Source organism: Nerophis ophidion, linkage group LG08, assembly GCF_033978795.1.
Source record: "Nerophis ophidion isolate RoL-2023_Sa linkage group LG08, RoL_Noph_v1.0, whole genome shotgun sequence".
NCBI lineage: Eukaryota > Metazoa > Chordata > Actinopteri > Syngnathiformes > Syngnathidae > Nerophis > Nerophis ophidion.
In genome coordinates, this window is record NC_084618.1 from 78,433,734 (window position 1) to 78,448,183 (window position 14,450).

Consider the following 14,450-nt stretch of genomic DNA (forward strand, 5'->3'; position numbering starts at 1 on the left):
ACTGTGAAAGTTCAATCCACAATGGATCCAACACAGTCGCGAGAGTCCAGTCCAAAGCGGGTCCAACTCAGCAGCGAGAGTCCCGTTCACAGCGGAGCCAGCAGGAAACCATCCCAAGCGGAGGCGGATCAGCAGCGCAGAGATGTCCCCAGCCGATACACAGGCTATATATATATATATGTTTATATATATATATATATATACACTTTACATATATATGATCATCCATTTTAAAGCAGCTTAAAATGAATTATCATATATATGTAAAGTGTATATATATATATATATATATATATATATATATATATATATATATACGTTTATATATATATATATATATATATATATATATATATATATATATATATATGTATATATATATATATATATATATATATATATATATATATATATATACACTTTACATATATATGATCATCCATTTTAAAGCAGCTTGGTGATAATGAATATTTGAATAGTACAAATATATTGTTTTTGCTTTAAGATGATCATTTTTCATTACTATATTTCTCATTTTTGAAGCAAAAATACCAAGGTGTGGCAACACTTCAAACCATACAACACATTAATTGGCATGCAGGCTCACTTTTTAAACAGTAGGTGGCAGTAGTACAATGCTACTCGAAATATCAAAGAAGAATAAAATACAGGCGACGAAGAAGAATTAAACACAAATGTGTTTCAAATGGAGAAAGAGGAGAACTCATTAACGTGAGTTATTAATTAACATTTGGCGCGACAACCATTATAGTAGTGTCTTATTTTTCATTCTTTGTTTCAAAACAAACCTGCTTTCCTTCGTATATACAAGCTAACATTTGTTTGTTAAATAGCTGCTTCGAACGCTAACTAGCTGGCTTGCATAACATTCGTCACTTTTTTTTAAACGGAGCGACTAAATTCCAGAGTTCAAAGTTCAGCTTTTAAAGCAATGCTTTTTTTTCTCCAGTAGATGTCGCCTGTTGGATCTACCTTGGGAGGACGTGCTGGTCGCCCATATTCTCTCCTGCTTGCCTTTAAAGCAGCTAGTCAGCCTGCAAAGAGTGAGCAAGCACTTCCGCGCACTCATCCAGATCCATTTCACCAAATGCAAGAGTTTCAATCCAGTAAGTATGTTTTACTTTGAACACTCACTGGGTACTTCATGACTGCACGGTGCTGTGCCGTGTTTTCTGGACAGGCGCGCTGCCGTATTTTCATACAAAAGGCGCATTAAAGGCCTACTTAAATGAGATTTTCTTATTTTTTGTGGAGCTCCTCACATCCTCACATTGTTTATAATCATAGCCACCAGCAGCAAGAGCGATTCGGACCAAGAAAGCGACGATTTCCCCATTTAATTTGAGCGAGGATGAAAGATTCGTGGATGAGGAAACTTAGAGTGAAGGCCTAGAGAAAAAAAAGAAAAGGCGAGGGCAGTGAGAGGGATTCAGATGTTTTTAGACACATTTACTAGGATAATTCTGGGAAATCCCCCATCTGCCTATTGTGTTATTAGTGTTTTAGTGAGTTAAATAGTACCTTAAAGTCGGAGGGGTGTGGCCACGGGTGTGTTGACGCCGTACTCTCTGAGAGAAGTCACTGCAGCTGCAGGAGAACGCTGGCTCCGCTGATCTCCGGTAAGAGGCGACTTATTTCCACAATTTTCTCACCGAAAACTGCCGGTTGACATGTAGTCGGGATCCATGTTTGCTTGACCGCTCTGATCCATAGTAAAGCTTCACCTCCGGGAATTTTAAACAAGGAAACACCATGTGTTTGTTTGGCTAAAGGCTAAAAGCTTCCCACTTTCATCTTTCTACTTTGACTTCTCCATTATTAATTGAACAAATTGCAAAAGATTCAGCAGCACTAGGAACAAAAAAAAAAAATCGAGTGCAAATCAGATTTTATTAGACACATTTACCAAAGACATGCACCTGGGGATAGGTTGATTGGCATTACTAAATTGGCCCTAGTGTGTGAATGTGAGTGTGAATGTTGTCTGTCTATCTGTGTTGGCCCTGCGATGAGGTGGCGACTTGCCTTCCGCCCGATTGTAGCTGAGATAGGCGCCAGCGCCCCCCGCGACCCCGAAAGGGAATAAGCGGTAGAAAATGGATGGACATTTACCAAGATAATTCTGGAAAATTCCTTTATCTGCTTATTGTGTTAATAGTGTTTTAGTGAGATTATAAAGTCATACCTGAAAGTCGGAGGGCTGGGGTGACCGCCAGTGTCTCTGAGAGAAGCTAATGGAGGAGTCAAGATGACAGCTGATGCAGGAGGACGCTAACTCCGCACAAGTCTAACGGTAAGAGCCGACTTAATATCACAATTTTCTCATACAAAAACTTGCTGGTTGACTGACATGTGGTAGAGAAACATGTTCGCTAAAGCTTCACAACAAACTAAGAAACACCGGCTGTGTTTTGGTTGCTAAAGGCAGCTGCAATCCACCGCTTTCCACTAACAGTATTCATCTTTATTGTCTCCATTATTAATTGAACAAATTGCAAAAGATTCAGCAACACAGATGTCCAAAATACTGTGTAATCATGCGATGAAAAGAGACGACTTTTAGCCGTGTGTGGTGCTGGGCTAAAAATGTCCGCTCAACCAATAACGTCACAAACACGCGTCATCATTCCGCGACGTTTTCAACAAGAAACTCCGCGAGAAATTTAAAATTGTAATTTGGTAAATTAAACCGGCCGTGTTGGCATGTGTTGCAATGTTAATATTTCATCATTGATATATAAACTATCAGACTGCGTGGTGGGTAGTAGTGGCTTTCAGTAGGCCTTTAAAGCAGCAAGTCAGCCTGCAAAGAGTCTGCAAGTGGTTCCTTGCACTCATCCAGATCTATTTCGCCAAATGCAAGAGTTTTGATCCAGTAAGTATGTTTTACCTTGAAATAGCCACACTATCTGGGTACTTTATAACTGCACAGTGCTGTGCCGTATTTTCTGGACCATATGGCGCACCGGATTATAAGGCGCGCTGCCTTATTTTCATACAAAAGGCGCATTAAAGGCCTACTAAAATGAGATCTTCTTATTTAAACAGAGATAGCAGGTTCATTTTATGTGTCATACTTGATCATTTCGCGATATTGCCTTATTTTTGCTGAAAGGATTTAGTAGGGAACATCGACGATAAAGTTCGCAACTTTTGATCGCTAATAAAAAAGCCTTGCCTGTACCGGAAGTAGCAGGCGATGTGCGCGTGACGTCACGGGTTGTAGAGCTCCTCAAATCCTCACATTGTTTACAATCATAGCCACCACCAGCAAGAGCGATTCAGACCGAGAAAGCGACGAGTTCCCCATTAATTTGAGCAAGGATGAAAGATTCGTGGATGAAGACAGTGAGAGTGAAGGACTAGGAGAAACAAAAAAGACAAGGGCAGTGGGAGCGATTCAGATGTTATTAGACACATTTACTAGGATAATTCTGGAGAATCCCTTATCTGCTTATTGTGTTAATAGTGTTTTAGTGAGATTATATAGTCATTCACTGAAAGTCGGAGGGGTGTGGTGACCGCCAGTGTCTCTGAGGGAAGCCACGGAGCAGCCAAGAAAGTCGCAGCTGCCTCTTTGACAGCTGCAGGAGGAACAACACAAGCTCCACTCTTGTCTACGGTGAGAGCCGACTTAATACCACAATTTTTTCACCAAAACCTGCCGGTTGACATATGGTAGAGAACCATGTTCGCTTGACCGCTCTGTTCCATATTAAAGCTTCACCGTCATCTTTAGGGAATTTAAACAAAGAAACACTGGCTGTGTTTGTGTTGCTACAGCCGGCTGCAATACACCGCTTTCCACCAACATCTTTCAAATTGCAAAAGATTCAGCAACACAGATGTCCAGAATACTGTGTAATTATGCGATAAAAACATACTACTTTTCGCCGTGATCGGTGCTGGAAGAACATGTCCGCTACCACCGGTGACGTCACGCGCACGCGTCATCATACGCGTCATCATTTCGCGACGTTTTCAACAGGATTATTATGATGTGTGTATAAGGTAAGACATATTATCTGGCGTTTTGTTTCGCAATATAACGCAAAAGCAACTTTTTTTACCTTGTGGTACCTGCTGATCTGTATTTGGGATCTGCATAAGTCCTAAAAAAAATTGCGCGCGCCGGCACTGTAGTTGATAAGCTTCTTCTTTTTCTCTTATCTTCTTGTTATGGGACATTTATCCTCCACTGTGGCCATTTCTAACATAAAGTAGTGTAAAGTTCTTACACTAATCCAACAATCCTTCAAGTGGTGCGGCTTCATAGCCTACCAAAGTCGTACTAAAAGATTTTGATAAATGTTTGAGCGCCGTGTGTAATGTTTTCTATTTTCAATGGATCATTTACAATGTTGGTGCTGTTTACTTCAGACCAGTCCGGTCCGATCCGGTGGCCATGTACTGCTCGCCTGTGTATCGGCTGGGGACATCTCTGCGCTGCTGATCAGCCTCCTCTTGGGATGGTTTCCTGCTGGCTCCGCTGTGAACAGGACTCTCGCTGCTGTGTTGGATCCGCTTTGGACTGGACTCTCGCGACTGTGTTGGATCCATTATGGATTGATCTTTCACAGTAACATGTTCTCATAGTCATCATTGTCACCGACGTCCCACTGGGTGTGAGTTTTCCTTGCCCTTATGTGGGCCTACCGAGGATGTTGTAGTGGTTTGTGCAGCCCTTTGAGACACTAGTGATTTAGGGCTATATAAGTAAACATTGATTGATTGATATACTTATCTCTTATGTTTGACTGCCATCTACTGGTCATGTTTATTATTACACCATGTACCAAATAAAATAGCTTCGAGGTGGGTGAGCTCAACCCAATTTATTCCTTACATTCGGCGGACCAGGTTATAAGGCGCAATATCGAGTTTTGAGGAAAAAAAAGGATTTTAAGTGCGCCTTATAGTCCGGAAAATACAGTAGTTGATGCACTTTTGGCAGCAATTACAAGACTTTTTGAATATGATGCCACAAGCTTGACACACCTATCACTTACCTAATCCCTCTTTACAGCACCTCTAAAGCTCCATCAGATTGGATTGGAAGTGTCAGTTTTCAAATAAGATGTCTCTGTACATTGCTGCATTCATCTTAGTCTAGTCAGGGAGGTGACCAAGAACCCGATGGTCACTCTGTTGTCAGAGCTCCAGCATTCCTCTGTAGAGAGAGGAGAACCTTCCAGAAGGACAACCATCTCTGCAGCAAACCACCAATCAGGCCTGTATGGTGAAGTGGCCTGACAAAAGCCATTTCTTAGTAACAAGTTTGCCAAAATGCACCTGAAAGACTCTCAAACCTTGAGAAACAAAATTCTCTGGTCTGATGAGACAAAGATTGAACTCTTTGGCTCAAATGCCAGGTGTCAGGTTTGGAGGAAACCAGGCAGCGCTCATCACCAGGCCAATACCATCCCTACAGTGAAGCATGGTGGTGGCAGCATCATGGTGTGGGGATGCTCTTCAGGAACTGGCAGGATGGTCAGGATAGAAGGGAGAATGAATGCAGAAATGTACACAGACGTCCTGCATTAAAACTAATGCTTCAAATTCAAATGCAAAGAGTAATGGGCAAATATGAATGTGGGAAACTGCCCAAAGATAAATGTGTCAATCTTGCGGTAAAGTATTCAAAAACACTTGAGGACGTAATTGCTGCCAAAAGTGCATCAACAAAGTATTGCGCAAAGGCTGTGAATAGTTTTACATATGTGAATTTTTCAGTTTTTAGTTTTTTTAATAAATCATTATGGGGTATGGTCGGTACAATTTTGAGGACAGACATGAATCTATTCCATTTTGGAATAATGCTGTAACATAACAAAATGTGGAAAAAGTTAAAGGCTGTGAATACTTTCAGGATGCACTGTAACTCTCGGGGTTAAAGCAACCAACAAGCTTTCTCATAATATTGTAATTAATGTAATAGATACAGTGGTAACTCAACTTAAGAGTGTTTTAAGATCAGATGTGTCTCTCCGCTAATTGTTATGCTTTAAATTGCAAGCAAACATTTGAGTTACGGGGCTTCACGGTGGCAGAGGGGTTAGTGCGTGTGCCTCACAATACGTCCTGCAGTCCTGGGTTCAATCCCAGGCTCGGGATCTTTCCGTGTGGAGTTTGCATGTTCTCCCCGTGAATGCGTGGGTTCCCTCCGGGTACTCCGGCTTCCTCCCACTTCCAAAGACATGCACCTGGGGATAGGTTGATTGGCAACACTAAATTGGCCCTAGTGTGAATGTTGTCTGTCTATCTGTGTTGGCCCTGCGATGAGGTGGCGACTTGTCCAGGGTGTACCCCGCCTTCTGCCCGATTGTAGCTGAGATAGGCGCCAGCGCCCCCCGTGACACCAAAAGGGAATAAGTGGTTGAAAATCGATGGATGGATGGATGGGCATTTGATTTACAAGTACATTGGAACCTCCATTTGCAAACTTTTTGTTTTACAAACTTTTAGATTGCTCCAAATAAGCCTCTGTGTGCAAACCATGTCTTTGTGTACAAAGACATCATTCATTAATATTGTGTCATTTTGTGCTCGCTCGTATTGAAGACATTGAGGAAGCCGGCTTTGTTGGCACAAAGCAAGTTTTTGGTTGTAATGAGAACTAACTTCTGGAAAAAAATGCCAAAGCGAACTTACAGTATTTCCACGGTGAACACACACACACACACACACACTGGATATCATTTGAAATGGGGACCAAGTTTTTGATCAGAACTTGTGGGGACCACCCTTTCTACAGGTTGTGGAGGCATAAAATGTTTTAGGTAAAATGGCCACTGCCCAGTTAGCTCATACACATCTTCAAATCTCTGGATTGATGAAGTAATGTGCTGAACATTCTTACTGGGGACCCTGGGGAAAAAGAGTTAATATGTTTCATGGGGACCAAATTGAAATAATTTTGCGTAATTCACACACATTTGTACGTGACTACTGAGGATCATTTAAAAACAAACAAACAAAAAAAAAACGTTCAGATTAAATATGACATGATCCTCAGGATACAGCACTACAGCTGTCCTCTTATAGGACAGGTGGAAGTGATAAACTATACACGGAAGAAGTGTGAGCAGAGCAGCGAGTGCAGTACCAGCTACAGCCTACAGGGCGCTGCTGTGCTAATGTCTCACACTCAAACTAACCAGTAAACATGTTTTTTGGGCCAAAACCTAAAAATCACTTAGGCATCTAAGATTACAGTTGGTACAAAATGCGGCTGCTAGACTTTTGACAAGAACAAGAAAGTTTGATCACATTACGCCTGTACTGGCTCACCTGCACTGGCTTCCTGTGCACTTAAGATGTGACTTTAAGGTTTTACTACTTACGTATAAAATACTACACGGTCTAGCTCCATCCTATCTTGCCGATTGTATTGTACCATATGTCCCGGCAAGAAATCTGTGTTCAAAGGACTCCGGCTTGTTAGTGATTCCCAAAGCCCAAAAAAAGTCTGCGGGCTATAGAGCATTTTCCGTTCGGGCTCCAGTACTCTGGAATGCCCTCCCGGTAACAGTTCGAGATGCCACCTCAGTAGAAGCATTTAAGTCTCACCTTAAAACTCATCTGTATACTGTAGCCTTTAAATAGACTCCCTTTTTAGACCAGTTGATCTGCTGTTTCTTTTCTTTTTCTTCTATGTCCCACTCTCCCCTGTGGAGGGGGTCCGGTCCGATCCGGTGGCCATGTACTGCTTGCCTGTGTATCGGCTGGGGACATCTCTGCGCTGCTGATCCGCCTCGACATCTCTGCGCTGCTGATCCGCCTCCGCTTGGGATGGTTTCCTGCTGGCTCCGCTGTGAACGGGACTCTCGCTGCTGAGTTGGACCCGCTTTGGACTGGACTCTCGCGACTGTGTTGGATCCATTGTGGATTGAACTTTCACAGTATCATGTTAGACCCGCTCGACATCCATTGCTTTCCTCCTCTCTAAGGTTCTCATAATCATTATTGTCACAGACGTCCCACTGATTTAGGGCTATATAAGTAAACATTGATTGATTGATTGATCTTCAGAATGGATCTGACTATCATTTAAAAAGGTTTCCCTTTAGGGCAGTGGTCCCCAACCTTTTTTTTTAGCTGCGGACCGATCAACGCTTGATAATTTGTCCCGCGGCCCGGCGGAGGGGGGGTCTATTTATTTTTATTTATTTATTTTTTTAATTATTATTTTTTTGTCTTGAAAAGGGGAGGTTTTTTGGGTTGGTGCACTAATTGTAAGTGTGTTTTGTGTTTTTATGTTGATTTTGCTTTTCTTTTTTTTTATAAATTAGTACATGAACCATAGCAGTAGGTTGCAATTAACTTGCAATGAATGTTGCTCTCTGCACAGGTAGAGGAGTCCATTCCCAAGGAAGCCTTTATCTTCATGATGAAGGACAACAAAGTTCTGCAGAAGCTGTGCCTCCAGAGCTGCTCCTACTGGCTGACAGACCACGACCTGCTCCCGATTCTCAGCCAGAACCAGCGTCTTCTCAGCGTGGACATGGCCGGGTGTGTGGGTCTGACTCGCCACTCCCTGGTGGCGTTGTCTTTGACCTGCAGCGCACACCTGCGCCACCTCTTCCTGGCGAACTGCAGCTTCGTGGACGGCGTGTCCCTGCGCAGCTTGGCCGACCACTGTGGAGAGCTGCGCTCCGTCAACCTCGCCGGGTGCCGCCAGCTGAAAGACGACGCCATCTGCTACCTGGCCAAGAAGTGTGCAAAGTTAACCTTTCTTTCTTTGGCGCTCAATGGAAATATCACAGACGAGTCTGTGGAGGAGGTGGCCAAGAACTGCAGGAACATCGAGCATCTGGACTTGAATTGTTGCCTGCCTGTCAGTAACCAGTCCATCAGGTATCAAATCTATTTTTCTTAAATTCAGCATTACACTTTCAGTACCGGGTATATCATTTAAATTAGGAGTGTCCAAGGTGGACTAAATTTGGCCTGCTGAGTCATTTTGTTTGCCCCGCCAAAGGGTGTGAGCTTTATTATTTACATTAAGGCTATCTGTGTATCACGCTTAAAATTAGGGCCCCCCCAAACTGATAATAATATCCGATATTGGTGCGATATCAGCCAAAAAAAATTGTATTGCATGTAAAATGTCAATTATAAACACTTTGATACAAGCAGTCCTGCAGGGCGTTTATTTGTGCAAAGGCAGACAGCCAGTCAACATCTACGTACAAAACCCGTTTCCATATGAGTTGGGAAATTGTATTGGATGTAAATATAAACAGAATACAATGATTTGCAAATCATTTTCAACCCATATTCAATTGAATGCACTACAAAGATTAAGATATTTGATGTTCAAACTCATAAACTTAACATTTTTTTTGGAAATGATAATTAACTTAGAATTTCATGGCTGCAACACGTGCCAAAGTAGTTGGGAAAGGGCATGTTCACCACTGTTACATCACCTTTTCTTTTAACAACACTCAATAAACATTTGGGAACTGAGGAAACTAATTGTTGAAGCTTTGAAAGTGGAATTCCTTCTTATTCTTGTTTCATGTAGAGCTTCAGTCGTTCAGTCGGGGTCTCCGCTGTCGTATTTTACGCTTTATAATGCGCCACACATTTTCCATGGGAGACAGGTCTGGACTGCAGGCGGGCCAGGAAAGTACCCGCACATTTTTTTTTTTTTTTACGAAGCCAGGCTGTTGTAATACGTGCTGAATGTGTCTTGGTATTGTCTTGCTGAAATAAGCAGGGGCGTCCATGAAAAAGATGACTCTTAGATGGCAGCATATGTTGTTCCAAAACCTGTATGTACCTTTCAGCATTAATGGTGCCTTCACAGATGTGTAAGTTACCCATGCCATGGGCACTAATGCACCCCCATACCATCACAGATGCTGGCTTTTGAATTTTGCGTCGATAACATTCTAGATAGTTCGCTTCCCCTTTGGTCCAGATGACACGATGTCAAATATTTCCAAAAACAATTTGAAATGTGGACTCGTCAGACCACAGAACACTTTTCCACTTTACATCATACCATCTTAGATGATCTCGGGCCCAGAGAAGCCGGCGGCGTTTCTGGATGTTGTTGATAAATGGTTGTCGCTTTGCATAGTAGAGCTTTAACTTGCACTTACAGATAGAATAGAATAGAATAGAATAGAGTTTTATTGTCATTATTGCAATGAACAGGTTCAAAGAACAACGAAATTGGAGCAGCTCCTCCTAAGGTGCATATACAATATGGTAGTATAAATAAAAAAATAAAAATTAAAAAATAAATTTAAAAAAAGATAGAGATGACAGATGTATCTATGTATACATACATAAAACATTATTGCACATTGTAGTCCGAAAAACATTTAAACATTACACATGAGGACATGATGGACATATTGTGCTCACTCAGTGCCTGTTTAGTGCTACTATGGCTCTTGGGTAAAAGCTATTTTTTAGTCTATTGGTGCTGGCTTTTAGCACCCTGTAGCGTCTGCCTGAGGGTAGCAGTTCCAGGTGGCTGTGCCTGGGGTGGAATGGGTCTTTCAGGATGCTCTGTGCTTTCCTGAGACAGCGGGAGCTGTACAGGTCAGCCAGGGGGGGGAGGGGGCATCCGATTAACTTCTGGGCGGTCTTTATGACTCTCTGGAGCGCCGTTCTCTCTGCGGCCGTGCAGCTGCTGAACCACACGCAGATGCAGTAGGTCAGGATGCTCTCAATGGAGCACCGGTAGAAGGACACCAGCAGTTCCTGTGAGAGGTGCTTGTTCCTGAGTATTCTCAGGAAGTGCAGTCTCTGGTGTGTCTTCTTGATGGTAGCCGTGGTGTTGGTGCTCCAGGATAGGTCGTTGGCCAGGTGGACTCCCAGGGAGCGGAAGTCGGAGACCCACTCCACACAGTCACCACTGATGATCAGAGGCAGGATGTCCGTTTTTTTCCTCCTGAAGTCTATGACCAGCTCCTTGGTCTTGGAGGTGTTCAGGGCCAGGTTGTTGACTTTGCACCAATCCGACAGCTTCTCCACCTCATCCCGATATGCAGCCTCATCTCCCTCCGAGATGAGCCCCACTACGGTGGTGTCATCCGCAAATTTGATGATGGAGTTGCTGGAGTGGGCAGGTGTGCAGTCGTATGTGTAGATGGAGTAGAGAAGGGAAGTAGCGACAAACTGTATTTAGTGACTGTGGTTTTCTGAAGTGTTCCTGAGTCCATGTCTTGATATCCTTAAGAGATCGATGTCGGTTTTTGATACAGTGCCGTCTGAGGGATTGAAGGTCACGGCCATTCAATGTTGTAAGCTGTATGGTCGGAAGCCGTGGAGTGATTTCTCCACATTCTCTGAACCTTTTGATGATATAATGGACCGTAGATGTTAATATCCCTAAATTTCTTGCAATTGCACTTTGAGAAAGGTTGTTCTTAAACAGTTTGACTATTTGCGCACGCAGTTGTGGACAAAGGGGTGTACCTTGCCCCATCCTTTCTTGTGAAAGACTGAGCATTTTTTGGCACCCACCTGTTCCCAATTAGCCTGCACACCTATGGAATGCTCCAAAAGGTTGTTTGATGACCATTCCTCAACTTTATCAGTATTTATTGCCACCTTTCCCAACTTCTTTGTCACGTTTTGCTGGCATCAAATTCTAAAGTTAATGATTATTTGCAAAAAAAAAAAAAAAAAGTTTATCAGTTTGAACATCAAATACCGTATTTCTTTGAATTGCCGCCGGGGCGCTAATTAATTTGAAACCTCTTCCCACTCCTGCGCTTACCAAAGGCATGCGGTAAAAGTAAGCATGTGCTAATTATTTTAAAACCTCTTTTCACTCCGGCACTTACCAAAGGTATGCAGTAAAAATTTGAGTGTGATGTAAGCTTGGACCTTAAATCCTACTGAATGGCTTTCAATCTTCTTTCCTTTATGCAATTTCAAAATACCGGTATTGAAATCAGCCTCTTTCATTTTGAAAATGATGACAGGGGAAATGTCACTTGTGACGTCACGAGTTTGACCAGGCGGTATTACTAAGCATGCGTTAATTATTTTGGGAAGCGAGTTTTATCCGGCAGTAAGTCAAGGCAGGCGCATATATATATGCCCTGCGGCAATTCAAGGAAATACGGTATGTTGTCTTTGTAGCATATTCAACTGAATATGGGTTGAAAATGATTTGCAAATCATTGTATTCCGTTTATATTTACATCTACCACAATTTCCCAACTCATATGGAAACAGGGTTTGTAAATGTCCTCCAATAAATACACCTCTTTTATTCTATGTTAGTCAAGTCATATAGAAAAGGTAAACATGGCTACTCGGAGCTAGTACAGACCTGGGCAAACTAAGGCCCGGGGGCCGCATGCGGCCCGTTGAGCTTTTAAATCTGGCCCGCCGGACCTTCCCAGATAATTGTTTTAGATGTTTAAGATGGAAAGTGTAGCTGCCATTATGATGTGCAGTTTTGTTTTCTAATGACCGGAAGTCTTAAACTATACTAAGTCTTTCAATCCTTCGAATCTGCATGATATACTAGTTACTATGGTCATCTAATTAGTTACTGTGGTCCTCTAATTAGTTACTATGGTCATCTAATTACTTACTATGGTCACTATAAGATATCCCAGATTGTAGATGTTTTTTTTTCCACCATGTTTGTTGCATTTTGGTTGCGTTTCGGTGGATTGTAAAATATGTTGTCAATATTCAGTGTTTTATCGTTCATAGTTAATATTGTAAATCCCACATTCTTTACTTTCATGTACATTCTGGGTGTCTCATTCAGTAAAAAACAAAATTCAAATTCCGTTTTTTAAGACGGTCTGTCATAACGTTTTTAGCTTTCAATGATTATTGTGAGGATTTGTATGTGTTCCTAAAAATAGATACAGTATACCGGCCCCTAGGCACACTGTTTTTACCTAAATCTGGCCCCCCGAGTAAAATAATTGCCCAGGCCTGAGCTAGTATCTACGCCATAGCTTAGCACACAATAGCACACAAGCACGGAGTATAGTGTCATTGATTGAGGAATATTGCAGTCTAAAACACAACATTTGTCAATTTAAACAAGTATGAAGTAATTATAGTACACTTAAAGCACACATACAAAGTCTCCAATGCAAGAGCGTATTAGAAAGTATCCAGTTACAAAAGTGTCCGCATCATTCAACTTACTGTGCCATGATCTTAACTTCACAAATGATTCAAAATACCAAGTTAAGAGTTCTGTCACATAACCAATTGAGCATGTAAGTTAAGGTACTACTGTAATGTGCATTTATTTTATTCAAAGGCAACCTAAAGTACAGGCCAAAAGTTTGGACACACCTTCTCCTCATTCAATGCGTTTTCTTTATTTTCATGACTATTTACATTGTAGATTGTCACTGAAGGCATCAAAACTATACATAAACACATGTGGAGTTATGTACTTTACAAACAAAGGTGAAATAACTGAAAACATGTTTTATATTGTAGTTCCTTCAAAATAGCCACCCTTTGCTCTGATTACTATATTGCACACTTTTGGCATTCTCTCGGACTTCAAGAGGTAGTTACCTGAAATGGTTTTCACTTCACAGGTGTGCTTGAAGCTCATTGATAGAATGCCATAAGTGTGCTAAGCAGTAATCAGAGCAAAGGGTGGTTATTTTGAAGGAACTAGAACAGGGGTCGGGAACCTTTTTGGCTGAGAGAGCCATACAAGCCAAATATTTTAAAAAGTATTTCCGTGAAAGCCATATAATATTTTTTATAAGACTGAATACAACTATTATGCTATCTTATTTCAATTATTTTGCAGAAATATTGGGAAATACATATCATAGCAAAATAATGCCTTTATTTCACAGAAAAGAGCAATTCGTATCATTTTTAAAATACAATATAGAGATCACACAAATCCACTCTTCATTAGGACAGGATTACTAAAACTAAAAGACGTTGTATAATTGAATACTCTATTAATGATGCTCAAAGCGAGTAATAAAATTATTCCAAAGGACATACAAAAATGATGTGTTCACATCTGAAGATGAGAACCGCAGAAGGCCGTATGACTTTAAACATCCAAGAGTGCCAACAAATTTGAAACAAATGTGCTTGTCTGTTGTTGCTGTGAAAGCATGGGCTTCTCTAAACAAAGACTTAAAAATCTGTAAGAATATCTTTGTTTTTAAAAAGAGTTATAAAAAGAGAAAACTGGAATTATGTCAAACTGAATTTTGATTTAGATTGGACGTGTCATTGTGAAAATGCTTAGAGGAAAATTGGAAAGTATGTTGGAGTTCGGGTGTTGTTGGTGGGAACAGTTATAAAGTCATCGAAAATAATGTGTGTTAAAAAGGGGGCAGATAAATATAAGAATATTATTCTTCCATCTGCTCCTTTCTGGTCATGGAAATGTATAAGAAACAAAAAAACAATGAAAGTGTCAATTGTACGTGGCTTTTATATAT

General features: G+C 41.4%; 1 protein-coding gene across 4 annotated transcripts in view; it reads left to right on the forward strand.

Moving 5' to 3' along the window:
• The first annotated feature begins 638 nt into the window (after window positions 1-638).
• Window positions 639-14,450, forward strand: part of fbxl15 (F-box and leucine-rich repeat protein 15) — a 101,962-nt gene continuing 88,150 nt past the window's right edge. For 3 of the 4 annotated variants that reach the window (XM_061909813.1, XM_061909811.1, XM_061909815.1), the window contains exons 1-3: window positions 655-732; window positions 971-1,127; window positions 8,372-8,877. In XM_061909813.1, coding sequence (XP_061765797.1) covers window positions 707-732; window positions 971-1,127; window positions 8,372-8,877 — 689 coding nt within the window. In that variant the 5' untranslated portion in view covers window positions 655-706. Of the gene's footprint in view, window positions 733-970; window positions 1,128-8,371; window positions 8,878-14,450 lie in introns of all 4 variants that reach the window. The other variant, XM_061909812.1, reaches the window with a different exon arrangement.